Consider the following 14,407-nt stretch of genomic DNA (forward strand, 5'->3'; position numbering starts at 1 on the left):
ACGAGAGGGAACAAGGAATCTGAAATCTCAACAGTGATTTATTTCTTGTTTCCGTCCTCATTTTCACTGAATTTTACAAGGATTATGTCACATTTAAAAACTGGGATTCAGTGTTGACACTCTGTCAGTGTCACTACTGGTGAAATGGAGCCAGTTTGGCCGTGACCCAAATTAACTCCTCAACATTGTTTATTTCTCACACTGCTCTATTATGCAAATATGTTTTTCCCATGTCATTGTTTTTTATTGTCACAGTATCTAGGATAAGCAGCTGTCTACAATGAAGAGATGGTGAAATCTATCATCCTCTCCTTTTATGAGTTGTTCACATGAGGAGGAGAAGAAAAGGGAAGAGAAACTTCCCAAAAAGTAGAAAAACAACACTGGGAAGTTTACAAAAAGCAGAGGTAGATAAAACCTGAAGATGTAGTGTACCTGTTCTCCCAAGGGGAACCCTAAACTGCTTCTTTCCATGAAATAGAACCTGTTTTCAGCTAAGGCTGCCCTAAAAGAGCATTACTCAAAATACTGAATTTTACAGCTTTATTGAGTCTCAGCACTAGATCCCAAAGCTCCAGGTTCTGTCCAGACACTGATGAGGGAGTTCCAGAATGGAGGCCAAGGCCTCCTGGCCCTACAAGCTCCCACTGGGGTGTAATGGGGTGCAGCCAGCAGAATATTGTCCTCCTAAAGCCTATGCTGGACCTTTTCATTCCCAAAAAGAGGGAAAAGAGAAAACATAAATCTCTTTAGGGAAAAACACCCTGTAGTTTAATTGAAATGGCAAATGCAAAGTTAAAAAAAATTAATAAAAAAAAGCCCAACATCTGAAAGATCTAACAGTAGAATAAATAAATATACATACAGCAGTTTCCAAAATAGTCATATCTTAAAAACATACAGCAACTCTCAGAAAATGTCCTGGAAAGTGACAGACAATATTAATAGTGACATTGTTTAAATATTTAGTATTTTAATTTAAGAACATGCACTTTCTCCTCTGTCTTTATTTCAGAAAAATGTGGAGTCATGCTGTAAGCATGGGGTCATCTCTACTATTAGATTCCTCTTTTTATTGTTCCTTTGGAAAAAAAAAAAAAAGTATATGATTTTTCCTATTTATTCCACTTTCTTAAATCACAGAACAGAGCTGAGTTCTGTGTCCCATGTGGAGCAGATCACCACATGCAATCCTGAGGGGAATCCTCTGCTGCCTTTCTGGGAGAATGGAAAGCTGAGCTGGATGTGTTGATTCCAACTCAGCCTTTTAAAAAACTACCTCACATTCAGATTTGGCAACAAACAAACAGAATGTCTACACTGAGGCTTTGTCTGCTTTTGATCTTCTCTCCCTCTTGAAGTTCCTATGAGTTCAGTGGGATGTTTGCTCCCAAGGGTTTTCCTTGACATTCAGATGATGGGAACTGCTAAGGAGCAGGTGAGTCCTCCCTCTCCTGCAGCTCTGCTGAGTGTCTGACAGATGCACGACAGGCACAGCCCTGTGCTGCCACCAGCACAGGAAGGACTTGTTCTTTCACTAAACTGCTGAGATCTAAGCCATGAGTCATTCTCCAAATGTTAACAAGGAAGGTCTTGAAGTTTGCATCTTTTAGATGATGGCTCTTCCATCTTTAGTGCCTCTGAGTTACTGGAATCAGACTTGCCCTTCTCCAAGACAACAGTGATGCCAGACAGGAGGTACCCTCCACCTCCACTCATGGTCAGCTTGGGATGGCTGCGATCTGGTAACACCTTTAAAACAAACAACGACACCACAGCACACCCAGAACACACCCCACAGCCAGCACCTGTGAAAATCCACTCTGTGTGTGCTCATCATGTTGAGTCATTTCAGCTTGCAGGACAGGATGTAATTTTTTTCCCAGCCACAACAACAAACAGCCCTTTGGGAAGTGTATTTATCTTTGAAGTAGCTGCAGGGGAGAATCCAGTTATAGAAATCCATAATAATACAGCTGCTGCCTCACTGGCTACTTCTTCATGGCATTACCACCAGAAAGATATATAGATATAATAAATATCTATGTAAATAAATTAAATTTATATTATAAAGCCAAGGTTTGAGACCCATGAAATGCCATGATGTGCTCAAAAGTGAGGTACTCTGCAAGAAAGCACAGCTGCTGCACAAAGCAGCCTGAAGGGATTCAGTGATTTCCAGTTCTGTCACCTTTCTGCAGGCACAGCACACCTCTGTGTAGGGACTGTCCCTCCAGCTGTGCCCCCTCCTTGCCCTGACTGCCCCTGCAGGTCCCAGAGTTTTACCTGTGTCCAGGACACTGCAGTGCTGCTCTCACTGTTGCACCTGCACACAGGACCCCTGGCCAGGCCCACCTTGTGTGCACATCTAGGAATTATTAACCCTGTTACTCTGCTACAAATATTTCAGCAAATGTTTAATGAAATGCAAGCAAGTAAAGTCTTTCCATTGGAACTGGTGACAGTGAAGCATTAAAGCTCTTCAGAACAGCCCCTACTCCAGGGCAGAGCAAATGCCTGAGCTCAGACATGGTTTCAGCCAGTCCAACCTCTCCCCTATTTTCAGGGAAGGTTTTGCTCCCCAGAATTCCCTGGTTCTGGCAGCCCCTGCTGCCCTCCTTACCTGGTAGTTCCTCAGCCAGGTTTCAGACAGTTTCAGGTTGATGACTCCACCTCTTTCTCTCAGCTTGGTGTAACATTCCAATAATGGCTTAGGAAAACCAAAGAGGAGGTTACACAGCAGAATGGCACCAAGCTTGAACTGTAACAGCTGCAGTAACATCCTGATTTACCTCTTTGTATTGGCAGTAGACAACAAAAGGCCTCGAAGGAGCAACAAATTCCAATAAAGAAAGTAACAAGGGTGTGGGATGAAACTTGCTGGCTACAATTAAGCTGCAAAAAAAGTTTCATGCACGTTAGTTTTCTGCTTCTGGAACCTGCTCACCTAGTGACATTTCCTCCTACTTAGCACAGCAATCAATTACAGCTTAAAAGTGTCTCATCAGCATGTTTTCATTGCTCTGACAAGTCCCCAAATGTAAAAACAAATCATTACTTCCTACTGGTGTAATTAAAAGGCTGAAGCATTGCTCCCCAAAGTGCAGAATATTAAAAGCATTGCAGGAGCACTCACTTCAGCTGTGTCAGGCTCCACAATAATTCTCAGTCTAAGAAATTTCACGTTCCTTGCTCTGCCCCAAGACCATTTTGCAAATACAATTTAAGTTTTGTGACTGCCAAATGTTGCTTAGAATGTAACCTCAGTCATGACTCTTTAGACTGAATAGTCCTCATTAAAAAGAATATTTAAATAGAGAACAAATCCTTAAAAGGCATGACTAAAAACCTTTTAAAAAGAAATTATGTCCTTGACAACCTAAAGCCTTCGTATTTTATTCTCCATCTTCATTTTAACATCACACAATAACTTGGATCTACAGATGGCTGAGATTCTCTACCACCATCTCCAGTTTTAATCCAAAAAAGTCACTGCTGAACTACACTGCAAGAAATGGTTGATAATTAGTTAATTAGCCATTAAGTTGTGCTTGTGCAGAAAGAAGGGGCTAATTAAACTCCTTCACAGTGTACAGAAACTAGTGAGATGCCCCACCAATTCACATTTGTTCTCCAGGGGAATGTGCAGCACTGGAGCAGAGTTAAACTTGCCTGGCAGAAGGGAGATAAAAATTGATGTTCAATTTTGTAAATACAGCAGAGATAAGGAGGTGAGATAATTCTTTTTCAATTGTTCCCACTTTGGTTGTTTGCCAGCCATGGCCTTGCAGACCATTTATTTCCAATGCAAACCTCAAAGGAGTTGTGCTCCATCATGACCCAAGCAGCCACAAAGGAAAGGCTCATCCTGTGCCTGGGAATGCTGCACTGGCACTGCCAGGGGCTCTGCCAGACTCCAGGAAGGGAAGTGAGGGCTGACGCTGGGAAAAGCAAGTGCTGCTCTTTCATATGGCAGCACAGATTGCTGCCTGCAGGGAGCCTGGCCAGGCACAAGGGATGCACTGGGTGAGGGGAACAGGAAGGGGCAGAGGGAGGGACAAGGTCTAACTCCAAACATTTGGTGTGCCTATAAACAAATTTCTGCTTCCACAGTGTCAGGAAAATGGCACAATCTATCTCTAGAGTCTTCTTTAAAAGAATACCAAATACCCAATGAATATCTTCCTTTTTCCCCTCAGCAGCCCAACATCAGACCTCAACTCTCACCAAAGGAATTGAACCAACAGATCCAGGACAAACAGTGTTTTACCACACCACAGCACAGAAGGTAGAAATTTAACTGGAATGGTATTTTCTACATTCAGTAATAAATACTGTTAAATTCAGGTACCTAAAGCTGGTACCCACCTTTGCCTCATGAACAGCTTTTCTTTACTCTGCCAGTAAGTGCCACCTTTCTCCCCACCTCCAATGTTAAGCACCCTATCCTTTTCCTGTTTCTCTTCTGCAAAAACCCCCAAACCCTTATTTTCCCTGTCTGTTTCTAGTCCTTAATTTGAAGCATTTTTTATTCCATGCCAAGTTTTCTGTGGTGCCTGATCTCAAGGAGCAGTGCCTAAAAAAAGGCAGATGACTGAAAAAAGGGGATCAGCTCTCTGGGACAGTGCTCTCAGGCACCATAAATTCTGTTTACCCCCATCCTGCTGGAGCCTCCCTAAAGCCAGGAATCACTCATCTCTTCAGCAATGTCATTTGTTACAGCTTTCATGCATTACAGAGGACAAAAGAAGGATAAAAGTGATTGAAAATAAATAAAGAGACAAATACTAAACAGGCCTCCTAGAACTGAATCAACTACTGAATGTGCTATTTTACAGGGAAGGAAATGACAAGTGAAGTCAAACATCAATTTTGCCTTTGCCAGGTCAGGCACAGACATTAATTATAGAGATGGTGCAGCAAACAGCAGAAACCAGAGCCAGACACTGCCACTGTTCAGGCAGCTCCATGGTCACAGGCCCTGCCACACAGACCTGCAGAGCTTTTTACAAACCTCCTTCAGCTCTTCAGTGCTTCAGGGAACACTGAATTACCTGGTTCTGCATGTTTATAAATTGTACCACTTAAATGTGCTACATGATGCATATCAATGAGCATGAGTTAAAACATTTCATAGTAGTAAAACCCAAAAATTATACACAAGCATTTGAAAATAACCAGTAAATGTGCAGTAAAATTTATTCAAGCAGAACAGCTTCATTTCCAGTGAACTAATATTCTTTGGAGGAAAACAAATTAATATGTTATTAAATCAACTGAATTAATGTTACCTGGTTAACTTGAATCACTCCAGCATTTGCTAAGAGCACAGTGACAAAGTCACACCCACCAAATGCTCTTACACTATTTTGGAGCTCAATTTCTAGGAATACATTGATTGTGTTTGTTTTTAATTTATGATATTAAATCTTTGTGCTAAATTGTTCCTCGGGAATAACTGATCCTGGGTAAAGCAGGTAAAATAAAGCTTGGATTTTTTTTCCTTTGTAAAAATGAAATTAGTTTCTAAAGACATCTAATTAAAAAAAAAAAAAAAAAAAAAAAAAAAAAAAAAAAAAAACCCCAGAACAACAAATTTAGTTTCACTTCAATGAAATGAAAACCTCAGGTTCTACTTTGCTAATTAGAATCCTGTTATTTTTTTGGGAGTCATTTTGAATGAGATTCTACCTGGGTTCTGGCTTTCTTTGGCTAGATCTTTTGCGTTTTTAATATTTGCTCATATTTAGTTGACTTTTAGATCATTTCAAGCCATTTAAATTAAAGAAAAAAATCTCAACCAGTGCCTTTGGTGCCCCCAGTTCTCTGCTCCATCCCATGGCCCCCATGGTCTGGGATGTTTCAGAGCACTCAATTGGGAACACCATTCCCAAAGTGTGACAGCTCTAAGCAGACTCACCCATCAGCATTCTTCTCTCTCAGCAAAGCTGCAGCTTCTTTCAGCTTTTTCCTTCTCTCCCACTGTTTCATTTGCTTTTCCCGAACCTTTGAACAACAAAACAAACAGTTGGTACTTTAACTGGTAATTATCTATCAAATCATTATTGCCTGGGCTGCATTTTCAGTTTTTGAATCTTAATGTAAGACAAAAGACAATTTCCAGAGTTCCACTTAAACACCTGACTAAGCTGCATTTCAGCAGGGCTGATTCAGACAGCAGAAATTTATGTCCACAGATGTTGTGAAACCTGAGCAGCCACAAGACATATTCTTACATTTTCTTTATTTTCTTTTTCTTTGTTCTCTTTAAACTCTACATCTTCAGCACTAATGTCCATTGTGTCTTGTTCCTCTGTTGGATTGATGTCCATTGGTGCTTCAGGGGCAGGATCCTCCTCTGCTTCCTGCAGGGAACTCTGTTTCTCCTCACTCAGGCCATTGCTTTCCTCTTCCACCAGGGCATTCTCCTCAGGCTCTGCAGGCAGAGTCTCGGTACTGAATGTCCCAGACAGGAGACTCTGCACTTTGCTGAGAGGAAATTCATGAAGATTATCAAAAAAAGGTTTGGGAAATCCAAAACAACTGGTGGCAGCTCTAACAGGTCCCCCTCCTGGGTACATCTGAATGATGGATCCATAGCCTGTGGGAGGGAAAGAATCAAAACACATTGGAAAGCCAGAATTCTTAAAAACATAAAATTCTTTCTAAAATGCTTAAATGAAGGGTCCATTTAAAAAAAAGGAAGTAAGCTGCCTGCTTGTAATCAAACCATCAAATTTAACAAGCTGTGGAAATATGCCTCAAGGTAGGAAACCTTTATTGAAAGGACAACAGTTACTGAAACACAGAAGGACAAGGTAACTCATGGAATATTTGTGTATTAAACATATACTAAGGATTAGCTCAGAAGATAATATTAGCTTCTTTCTTCTAATATATGAGCTGTTAGCTCACAGAAGCAGTGACAAATTGCTAGAAAAACCTAATTTAATAAATAATTAAAAGGCAAAATTCTAAAGTTTGTTACTTATTTACGGAGTTGCTTGGATAAAACCCAAAAGTTAAATTAAAGAGCCTTATGTGGCAAAGAATTTCTTCAATATCCAGGCCCTAAAGAAAGAGCTGTGAGATGTTAAACACACAAAAAATAACTAGTTAACTAAAATTGTATCTTATTTACTTCAAGAAGTAGCCCTATGGCCAAAAGCCAATCTGCAGTAGCACTGCCTGTGTGCTTCCCACAGCACATCACATCACTTCACCTCCTGCCTTTCCAGGCTCCTGGAATAGATCTGTCACCTCTACCTGGTGTCTTAAAATAATGAAACTGATAACTGACTTCCAAAGACAAATCAGGAGCCAAACTTCTCCTAGAATAAGCTGAAGGAAATGTCACATACTTTCAAAACACACACACTAAATCTGGTGCAGGGAACAAGAGGAACTGCAACACTTCCAGTGCTGTCAGAATTCCAGTGGCACTATTCCTGTTTTCTGCCATTCACTTTCCTGGACTTCCAGGTGTCTGGGAAGAATCTCCATACAAGCTCTTCACAGCTTTTTCTGAACTGAATGTCAAAATGGTAAGAGAGGAACTAAAACAAATCTATGTACAAGGCTATAAATTTAATAAAAAATATATAAAGAATTATATCAAATCTAATTCTCATTTTTATGTTATTTTAAGTACTGAACAAAAAATCCAACTGATGCAAAAACTTTCCCCAGTGGAAAAACAATTTTTTCCTTGAATCCTGGAGGTGGTAAGAGCAGATTTCAAAAGCTGAGGGAGCATTTTGGAGTGCTGCTGTCAGCAGTGTCCCACAGGTGTGCATTTCCACCCCCCTTGGTGTGGCTCACCCCCCATTCTCTCCATCACAGCCCCCAGCACCAGGCCTGCACACGTTTCCATGACAATCATCTTGTTGCCAGCATGGATGTTTCCCAGAGTCAGCATCTGAGCCAGGGTGTCGTATCTCAGGTGGCTGCAAGACAAGAGGCATTGCACAAACATCAGTTTGCTTACAGACACTGCCCACTAGCCCAGGAGCCTGCCAAAAGCAGTTGGATTGCAGGTAGGTTTGGGAAAAGCATCAGTGACCTTCAGAGTCACCACACAAAAACTCATAATTACACATCTGATACTGAAGAACTAGAACTGGAGCCAACAAGAAATCAGCCAGGAAAAGCAAAAGCAGGATGTGGAGTAGGGTGCCCATGGCAAAGTGGGCATCTTGTGCTGTGCCAGTCAGAGAAAGCAGTTTTCCAACCTTTGTTTGTTTTTTCTCTGGCATGTCAGCTTTGTAAAGAACAAGTGGTATGAATGCATCTCCTGATCCAATAAGGAATCCCCTGTGGTTTTCACCTGTTTTGCAGGAGCCAGCATCACCTGTAACCCAGGATCAAAACCCAGCACGTGCACTGAAGGGACTCAGTGAAAGCTACAGAAATTACAACTAATCTTCAATAGTAAAAAGCAGCCAAGGGCAGAGATGTTGGAAGGAGAAGGAAGAAGGTTTGAGAAGCCTTAAATAACATGTAGTTGAAGATTTTAAATCCCAGCATCATAGATCTACTATTCCTTCATTAAAAATGTATCAGTCCACTGTTACTGATATAACAGTTACTGATATAACAATACTGATATATTGTTACAGTCTGTAACAATATATCTCTTAGGTGAGGTGGGTGAAAATCAAACAGAGCCAGATCCCTGGAGTCATCCCAGGCCCCATCTGACTCTGACCCCAGTGTCACCCACAGGCTGTTAAACTCTGGAGATTTGAGGATTCTGAATCCCTGACAGGTTAAAGACAACAATTCCTGCCTGTGGTAAGTGGCTGTTACCTTGTTACTGAGCCAGAACCAAAGCAGGTAAGAGGTACCTTAGAAAACCACAGAGCTTCTGTGTGTGTGGGCATTAGCAAGGTGGTGTTGTCAGGGAAATGGTGAATTCTGGTGCTGCCTGCAGAAGAGCTCTCCTGTTTCTGCCCTATTAATTAACTGTCAGCATCACATTATCCTTCATTAAATCACAATCTTCACGTTCAAGGGAAAGAGAAGAAAGGTGAGTATTGTATACTTTGGTAGAGTGCAGGTATTTAAAAAGTATTAAACTATCTTTCTGTTGTCATTTGAAAAAAGAAACCATATGCAAACTCACTTAATTTTTCCAGGCTCCCTTGCATAGTACATGGTTGAAAGGATGCGAGTGGATGGTTTCACAATTGTAATAACTGCCTCATATCTGTAAAAAACATAGTCATGGTCTTACTTTAATCTCAGCAATTTAGGGAATTACCAAGTACTTTTCACAAGTTAAAATTCACTTACTTTTTTTTCTTCTTCTTTATGTATTTATCTTGAGCAAATTCTGTTTTGTCTCTGAACGTTGTACTGTTCTCTATTAACTGTTGAACTATTTCCTTGGAAGAGACAATTCATTTTTGTTATAGCTAGCATTTATTTCTCATTCATTTCATAGACAGTATTTTTTTAAACAAGCACTGAAAATATTTCCTTCCAGTAGAGGCATGTATAGCATGAACTTCTCCTGACACTGATGGAAAGTCACTCTCTGTTAACCAAAGGACCAGTGAGGCATTACACTGGCTATGTGCAGGAATTTAATCACACAGTTTTGCATAAAAATCATAGAAATGAAAATGTTTATCCTGGAATATTCAGTAATATTTCATTTAATCCAATTCCCTCTTTGGGTCTCTCTGATTCCAGCATCTCTGAGGGTACCTTTTTTCCCTGTTCCATGCAGTTAATCACCAGACATCTCCCTCATTCCAATAATTTTTTCAGTCTCACAAATTTTGCCACCCTATTGTACCAACTCCCCGCACAACGTCCAACTCCTTAGCATTTATTACTTCCTGCAATACTCCTCCTGATTTTTTCCCTTTTCTAGCTCCCAGGTCTTCCCAGAATTCCAGTTTTGGTTTCTTGGTCTCCCTGTTCTCATCTCCCCCCTTTGCCAACCCAACTCTCCCTCATGCTTTCAGATTCCAGCTGGAGGGATCATTGGGACCTCCAGCAGAACCCAACCAATCCCACAGGACTCTCCTTGCCTGGGGTTTTATCTCCATGCCAGCAACACAAGAACAAAAGTGCTGCTGTTTTGGGTTCTGTGATCCAAGTAGTTTAACTGCTAAAATTATGGGTTCTATTAAACATGGAGGGGACAAATGAAAAAAAGGAGTATTTTCAATTTGGACACTGCAGCTCCTCCTGTGTTTCAAAAACCTACTCAAACAACAGAGTGGTGCAAGAATTCCTCACTTCCTATTGGGCTTTTCAGGCCATTATTCCTTCAAACACTTAACATGTGTGATTAATGATTTGAAACAGGATCTCTTTCTTTTTTGCTTTATTCTAGGAAAAAAATAAATTCAGTGCCTGGGTTATGTTGTTTTGCAGGGTTTTTTTATGTTGCAGTAACATTTACAGTGAGGAAAGAGGGAAGTGTCCTGCATCACCAAGACACACCATTCACAAACAGGAATTCAGATTTTAACAGACACACAGGGAGGAATGATATCTATTGCTGCTAATGTAGCTCAAAATGAGTATTAGTCACAGTCCAGAAAGCAGAGTTAATAAAAGCACAGGAGATGCATGGCACAGGCTTGCTGAGGACACAAAGTCACAGGGATCTTCTGCCATGGACAGTGAAAACAAAAACCATCAGAGCTGTCAGCCTGATGGGCACATTCTTCTCCAAGAGATCACACAACCAGCAGCACAACCATGGAAACACAGGAACCATTCCAAACTCCTTGGACCCAGCAGGCAAAAGCAGAAAACTGCTCCAAAGAGCAAGATGCAACCAGAAGCTGAACTTGAGCTAAGCATGAGCAATTTCCTGCTTTTCTTAGAAAGGTAAAGCAAAGAGCAGAGAGGACTGTGCCTGACAGAATGTGCACAACACAACTGGCTGCAATGCCTTAGGAACAATTTTAAATGGCTTACAGATCCCTTACTTTATGAAAGGTGCAGGCTTAAATCCCAACCCCTTTTCCAACAGAACACAACTGATCTCTTGGGAACACTCTGAGTTTCCCAGGTGCAGATAAGGAACCAGCATCACCCCTGTGTGGCAGGCACACTGCTGGTACGTTTATTACTCAGTGTCATTTGATAAATCTTCACTGCTTGGCCATAATCTTTTCCTACACCTTTGACAGTTTAATTATTGCACAATTTTAATATCTCTGTAATACAGAAACAGTATTTTGAACCTTATACACAAGCAAAACTAAATGGTGATTATGTGAGCTGTACTTTTTTATCTGTTATGACTTCTGATGCCACAAAAATTTATTCTTTACTCTCCTCTGACAAAGTTGCCAACCTTACATAAAGTTTTCTCTGAAAACAGCTTTAGCATTTTTGTAAAACCAAAAAAAAAAAGACTTCACCAGATGAACCAAGAAAAAGCACGAAATCTATGCACAGATAAAAAGAACATCCTTTTTCACAAACTAAAATATAACCATCAAGGTAGCACAGAAATGACACCAAAACCTTATTTTTTACCTGTCCTTTAATACCCTTGTCCTTCAAAGCCTTTATGTCATCATGAGTCAGTTTTTGAGACTTCCCATCGTCAACTATGTTACGATTATCTGTCCCTGCTTCCTTTGTTTCTGAAGGAAAAGGATATAGATTTGTAAAGTCTACCTCCAAAGAAGTGGGAGAAACACATGATTTTAGTGTCACAGAAAGCAGATTTCTCGTGGTTAAACACACATTTTTCATGGCCTTGCAAAGGACAGCCTAAGCAAGGAAATGTAATATATGAGGTAGAACTGAATGTCAATAAAATCACCCAGACTGAGGCTCAAATCTTCTCCCACATTAAAAAGATTATTTGTTACAGGACTAGTGCAACCACTGACAAGACAAAACCATGCACTTCTATGACAGACAGAATATAAGCAGCATGTAGTTAACAAATGATTATTAGAAAGCTTTCCCAATTTCTTTGGTATCATCAAAGAAACAAATGAATTTGAAATAGTTTTTCCAACTGCCAATCCCCTGGGATACCTGTGCTTGTCTCTTCCACCTCTTGCTTTGGCTGGAGGTTTCCACCACTGGTTACTTCAAATGTAGTTCCATAGATGTGTCCGATGGCATTATCCAGGTAGAACCACTGCTTCTCAAAAATTATTTTTCTGAAATAACAGAACAGTGAGTAATACTTAAAGCATTATTTTTAATGTATCTAAAGCCCACTATACTTGAGTCTAAACTACAGCTTTATATATGACATTTTCATGTGTATCCCCAAAGAAAAGCAGGACAAGACAAAGAGTGAAATTAACCACAAAGCCCACATTGAACTGAAACTGGTCAGGAAAAGAGCAAAGAACTTAAATAAACCATATAGGAAGAACTTTTTTTTTTCAAGATCAAAAGAATTTTCAAATGACAGATAAAATCAAGCTATAGCACCTATCAGCATCATTTTATAGAAAGTCAGAAATATATTAAATCCAAGCTGGGTCATGTAGAGTAGTAGCAAAAAGATGAGCATGGTCCTGTATTTTGCAAAGCTCCTCTGAAATAACGTTTGCCATAAGACTAGGAAGAAAACAAGCAGCAATCCTTGAAATGTTTCATTAAAAGAAATTTAATTTACCATCCTTTTCATTTTGATTGCACCAAGGCAGGTGTGCATTTTATCTTCCTTCACTAAAAACAGGATCCACAAAGCCTTCAGCTTTCAGGCTGACCAACAAATACTGCCTTGCTATCCCTGGAAACACCAATCTTGGCAAATCAAACAGAGCTATGCCACGCTCACATTCAAGTCAAAACTTGCCAATATGAGCTGTAATTATGCAAATTATACTCAGCACTAATACTGAACATCATCATTTTCAAACCAGTGCTGTTCAAGCACAGCATCTTTCAGTCTCCATCCTACTGAATAACCTGGCCACATTACACAAGTGCCAGGGGAGAGCCCAGGCTGTGCCCAGCAGTTTCAGCCCTCCCAGCCGGGCTGCAGGCGCTCTCCTGTTGTATTTTGTTGTATTTCATATTTCTAGAGTCCCATACTGTTACAATCATATTTCTAAAGCCCATACCTTCTAGCTGGTTTTCTCCCAAGCAGCTCTTCTCTGCCGTGCAGGTCCTCATGGCTTCAAAGAGGCTCCTCCAGGGCTTTCGACCCACCCCCTTTTATCCCAGCTACCTTCATGAGCCACAGCTGCTGCCCAGCTTAGGACTTCGCAGCTGTAGCTCGTTTAGAATAGCTGGGACCCACTTATCCAATACACAGATTCTACAGGGACTCTCACTACATTCTCCTACTGTGCCGGCTGGCCCGGGAGAACAAACGGGAGCGCTTTGCTGGCACCAAAGCAGCAGCAGCCGGAGCGGAGCAATTACCGATCCCCGATAGCACCTCACACACACCGGCAATTACCGATCCCCGTTAGCACCTCACACACACCGGCAATTACCGATCCTCGTTAGCACCTCACACACACCGGCAATTACCGATCCCCGATAGCACCTCACACACAGCGGCAAATACCGATCCCCGATAGCACCTCACACACACCGGCAATTACCGATCCCCGACAGCACCTCACACACACCGGCAATTACCGATCCCCAATAGCACCTCACACACACCGGCAATTACCGATCCCCAATAGCACCTCACACACACCGGCAATTACCGATCCCCGACAGCACCTCACACACACCGGCAATTACCGATCCCCGACAGCACCTCACACACACCGGCAATTACCGATCCCCGACAGCACCTCACACACACCGGCAATTACCGATCCCCAATAGCACCTCACACACACCGGCAATTACCGATCCTCGTTAGCACCTCACACACACCGGCAATTACCGATCCCCGATAGCACCTCACACACACCGAGGGCCGCGGCGGGCGCCCTGCTCGGCTCCGCTCCCACCGGCACCGCCAAACCTCCGGAATCTCTTCCAAAGTCCTATCAGCAATGCGGCCAGCACATCTTCCGGGTTTAAGGGTTTTTTTGCCACAGGGACAGAGAAGACATTAAAACCTTTCCCACCGCCTGTCATACGACTCTCGTGGGGCCGCCATTCCTGCCTGGCGCGGGGGTACCGGGACAGCGACCGGCACCGGCACCGGGACCCCCTTCCCTCCGGCGGGGCCCGCCACAGCCGCACCGAGAGTGGCGGGGGCGGAAGGCGCAAACCGCAGCCGAGGCACGGAGCGGCACCGGGAGCCGCGGGCGCGGCGCTCACCTGCGGCGCAGCACCGACACCGCCTTGAAGACCTCGTCCCGCTTGAGCACGGCGCAGTCGCCCTCACGGATGCGCGCGCTCGGGCCGCCCTCCATGGCCGCCGCTCGCGCCGGGCCCCCGCGCACGCGCCGGACCCGCGCGGGAGGGGCCGCGGCGGACGCGCCTGCGCAGT

At 42.5% G+C, this 14,407-nt stretch overlaps 1 protein-coding gene across 4 annotated transcripts; it reads right to left on the reverse strand.

Annotated features, from left to right (window-relative positions):
• Positions 1-20: 20 nt before the first annotated feature.
• Positions 21-14,379, reverse strand: TRMT6 (tRNA methyltransferase 6 non-catalytic subunit). Of its 4 annotated transcripts, none has more exons than XM_059469392.1 (11): positions 14,236-14,379; positions 12,022-12,149; positions 11,509-11,618; positions 9,295-9,386; positions 9,125-9,208; positions 7,822-7,946; positions 6,237-6,601; positions 5,921-6,006; positions 2,793-2,895; positions 2,624-2,710; positions 21-1,752 (listed from the first exon to the last, which is right to left on the reverse strand). In XM_059469392.1, exons 1-11 carry the CDS (start codon positions 14,328-14,330, stop codon positions 1,579-1,581), a joined length of 1,449 nt encoding a protein of 482 aa, XP_059325375.1. In that variant the 5' UTR covers positions 14,331-14,379; the 3' UTR covers positions 21-1,578. The 4 variants fall into 4 exon arrangements, with proteins under 4 accessions (XP_059325375.1, XP_059325376.1, XP_059325378.1 ...); XM_059469393.1 differs by lacking the exon at positions 14,236-14,379 and adding an exon at positions 13,068-13,123; XM_059469395.1 differs by lacking the exon at positions 11,509-11,618 and having other exon boundaries at positions 14,236-14,254.
• Between the last annotated feature and the right edge of the window lie 28 nt (positions 14,380-14,407).

Source organism: Ammospiza nelsoni, chromosome 3 (assembly GCF_027579445.1).
Source record: "Ammospiza nelsoni isolate bAmmNel1 chromosome 3, bAmmNel1.pri, whole genome shotgun sequence".
NCBI classification, from domain to species: Eukaryota; Metazoa; Chordata; class Aves; order Passeriformes; family Passerellidae; genus Ammospiza; species Ammospiza nelsoni.

What these genes read in the sequence shown, in the direction of transcription:
- TRMT6 (XM_059469392.1), bottom strand. Translation starts at nt 14,330, where the DNA reads ATGGAGGGCGGCCCGAGCGCGCGCATCCGTGAGGGCGACTGCGCCGTG. An exon ending in GTGTCGGTGCTGCGCCGCAG is followed by an intron (nt 12,150 to 14,235) that starts GTGAGCGCCGCG and finishes CTGTTATTTCAG; the next exon opens with AAAAATAATTTTTGAGAAGC. An exon ending in ACAAGGGTATTAAAGGACAG is followed by an intron (nt 9,387 to 11,508) that starts GTAAAAAATAAG and finishes GTCTCTTCCAAG; the next exon opens with GAAATAGTTCAACAGTTAAT.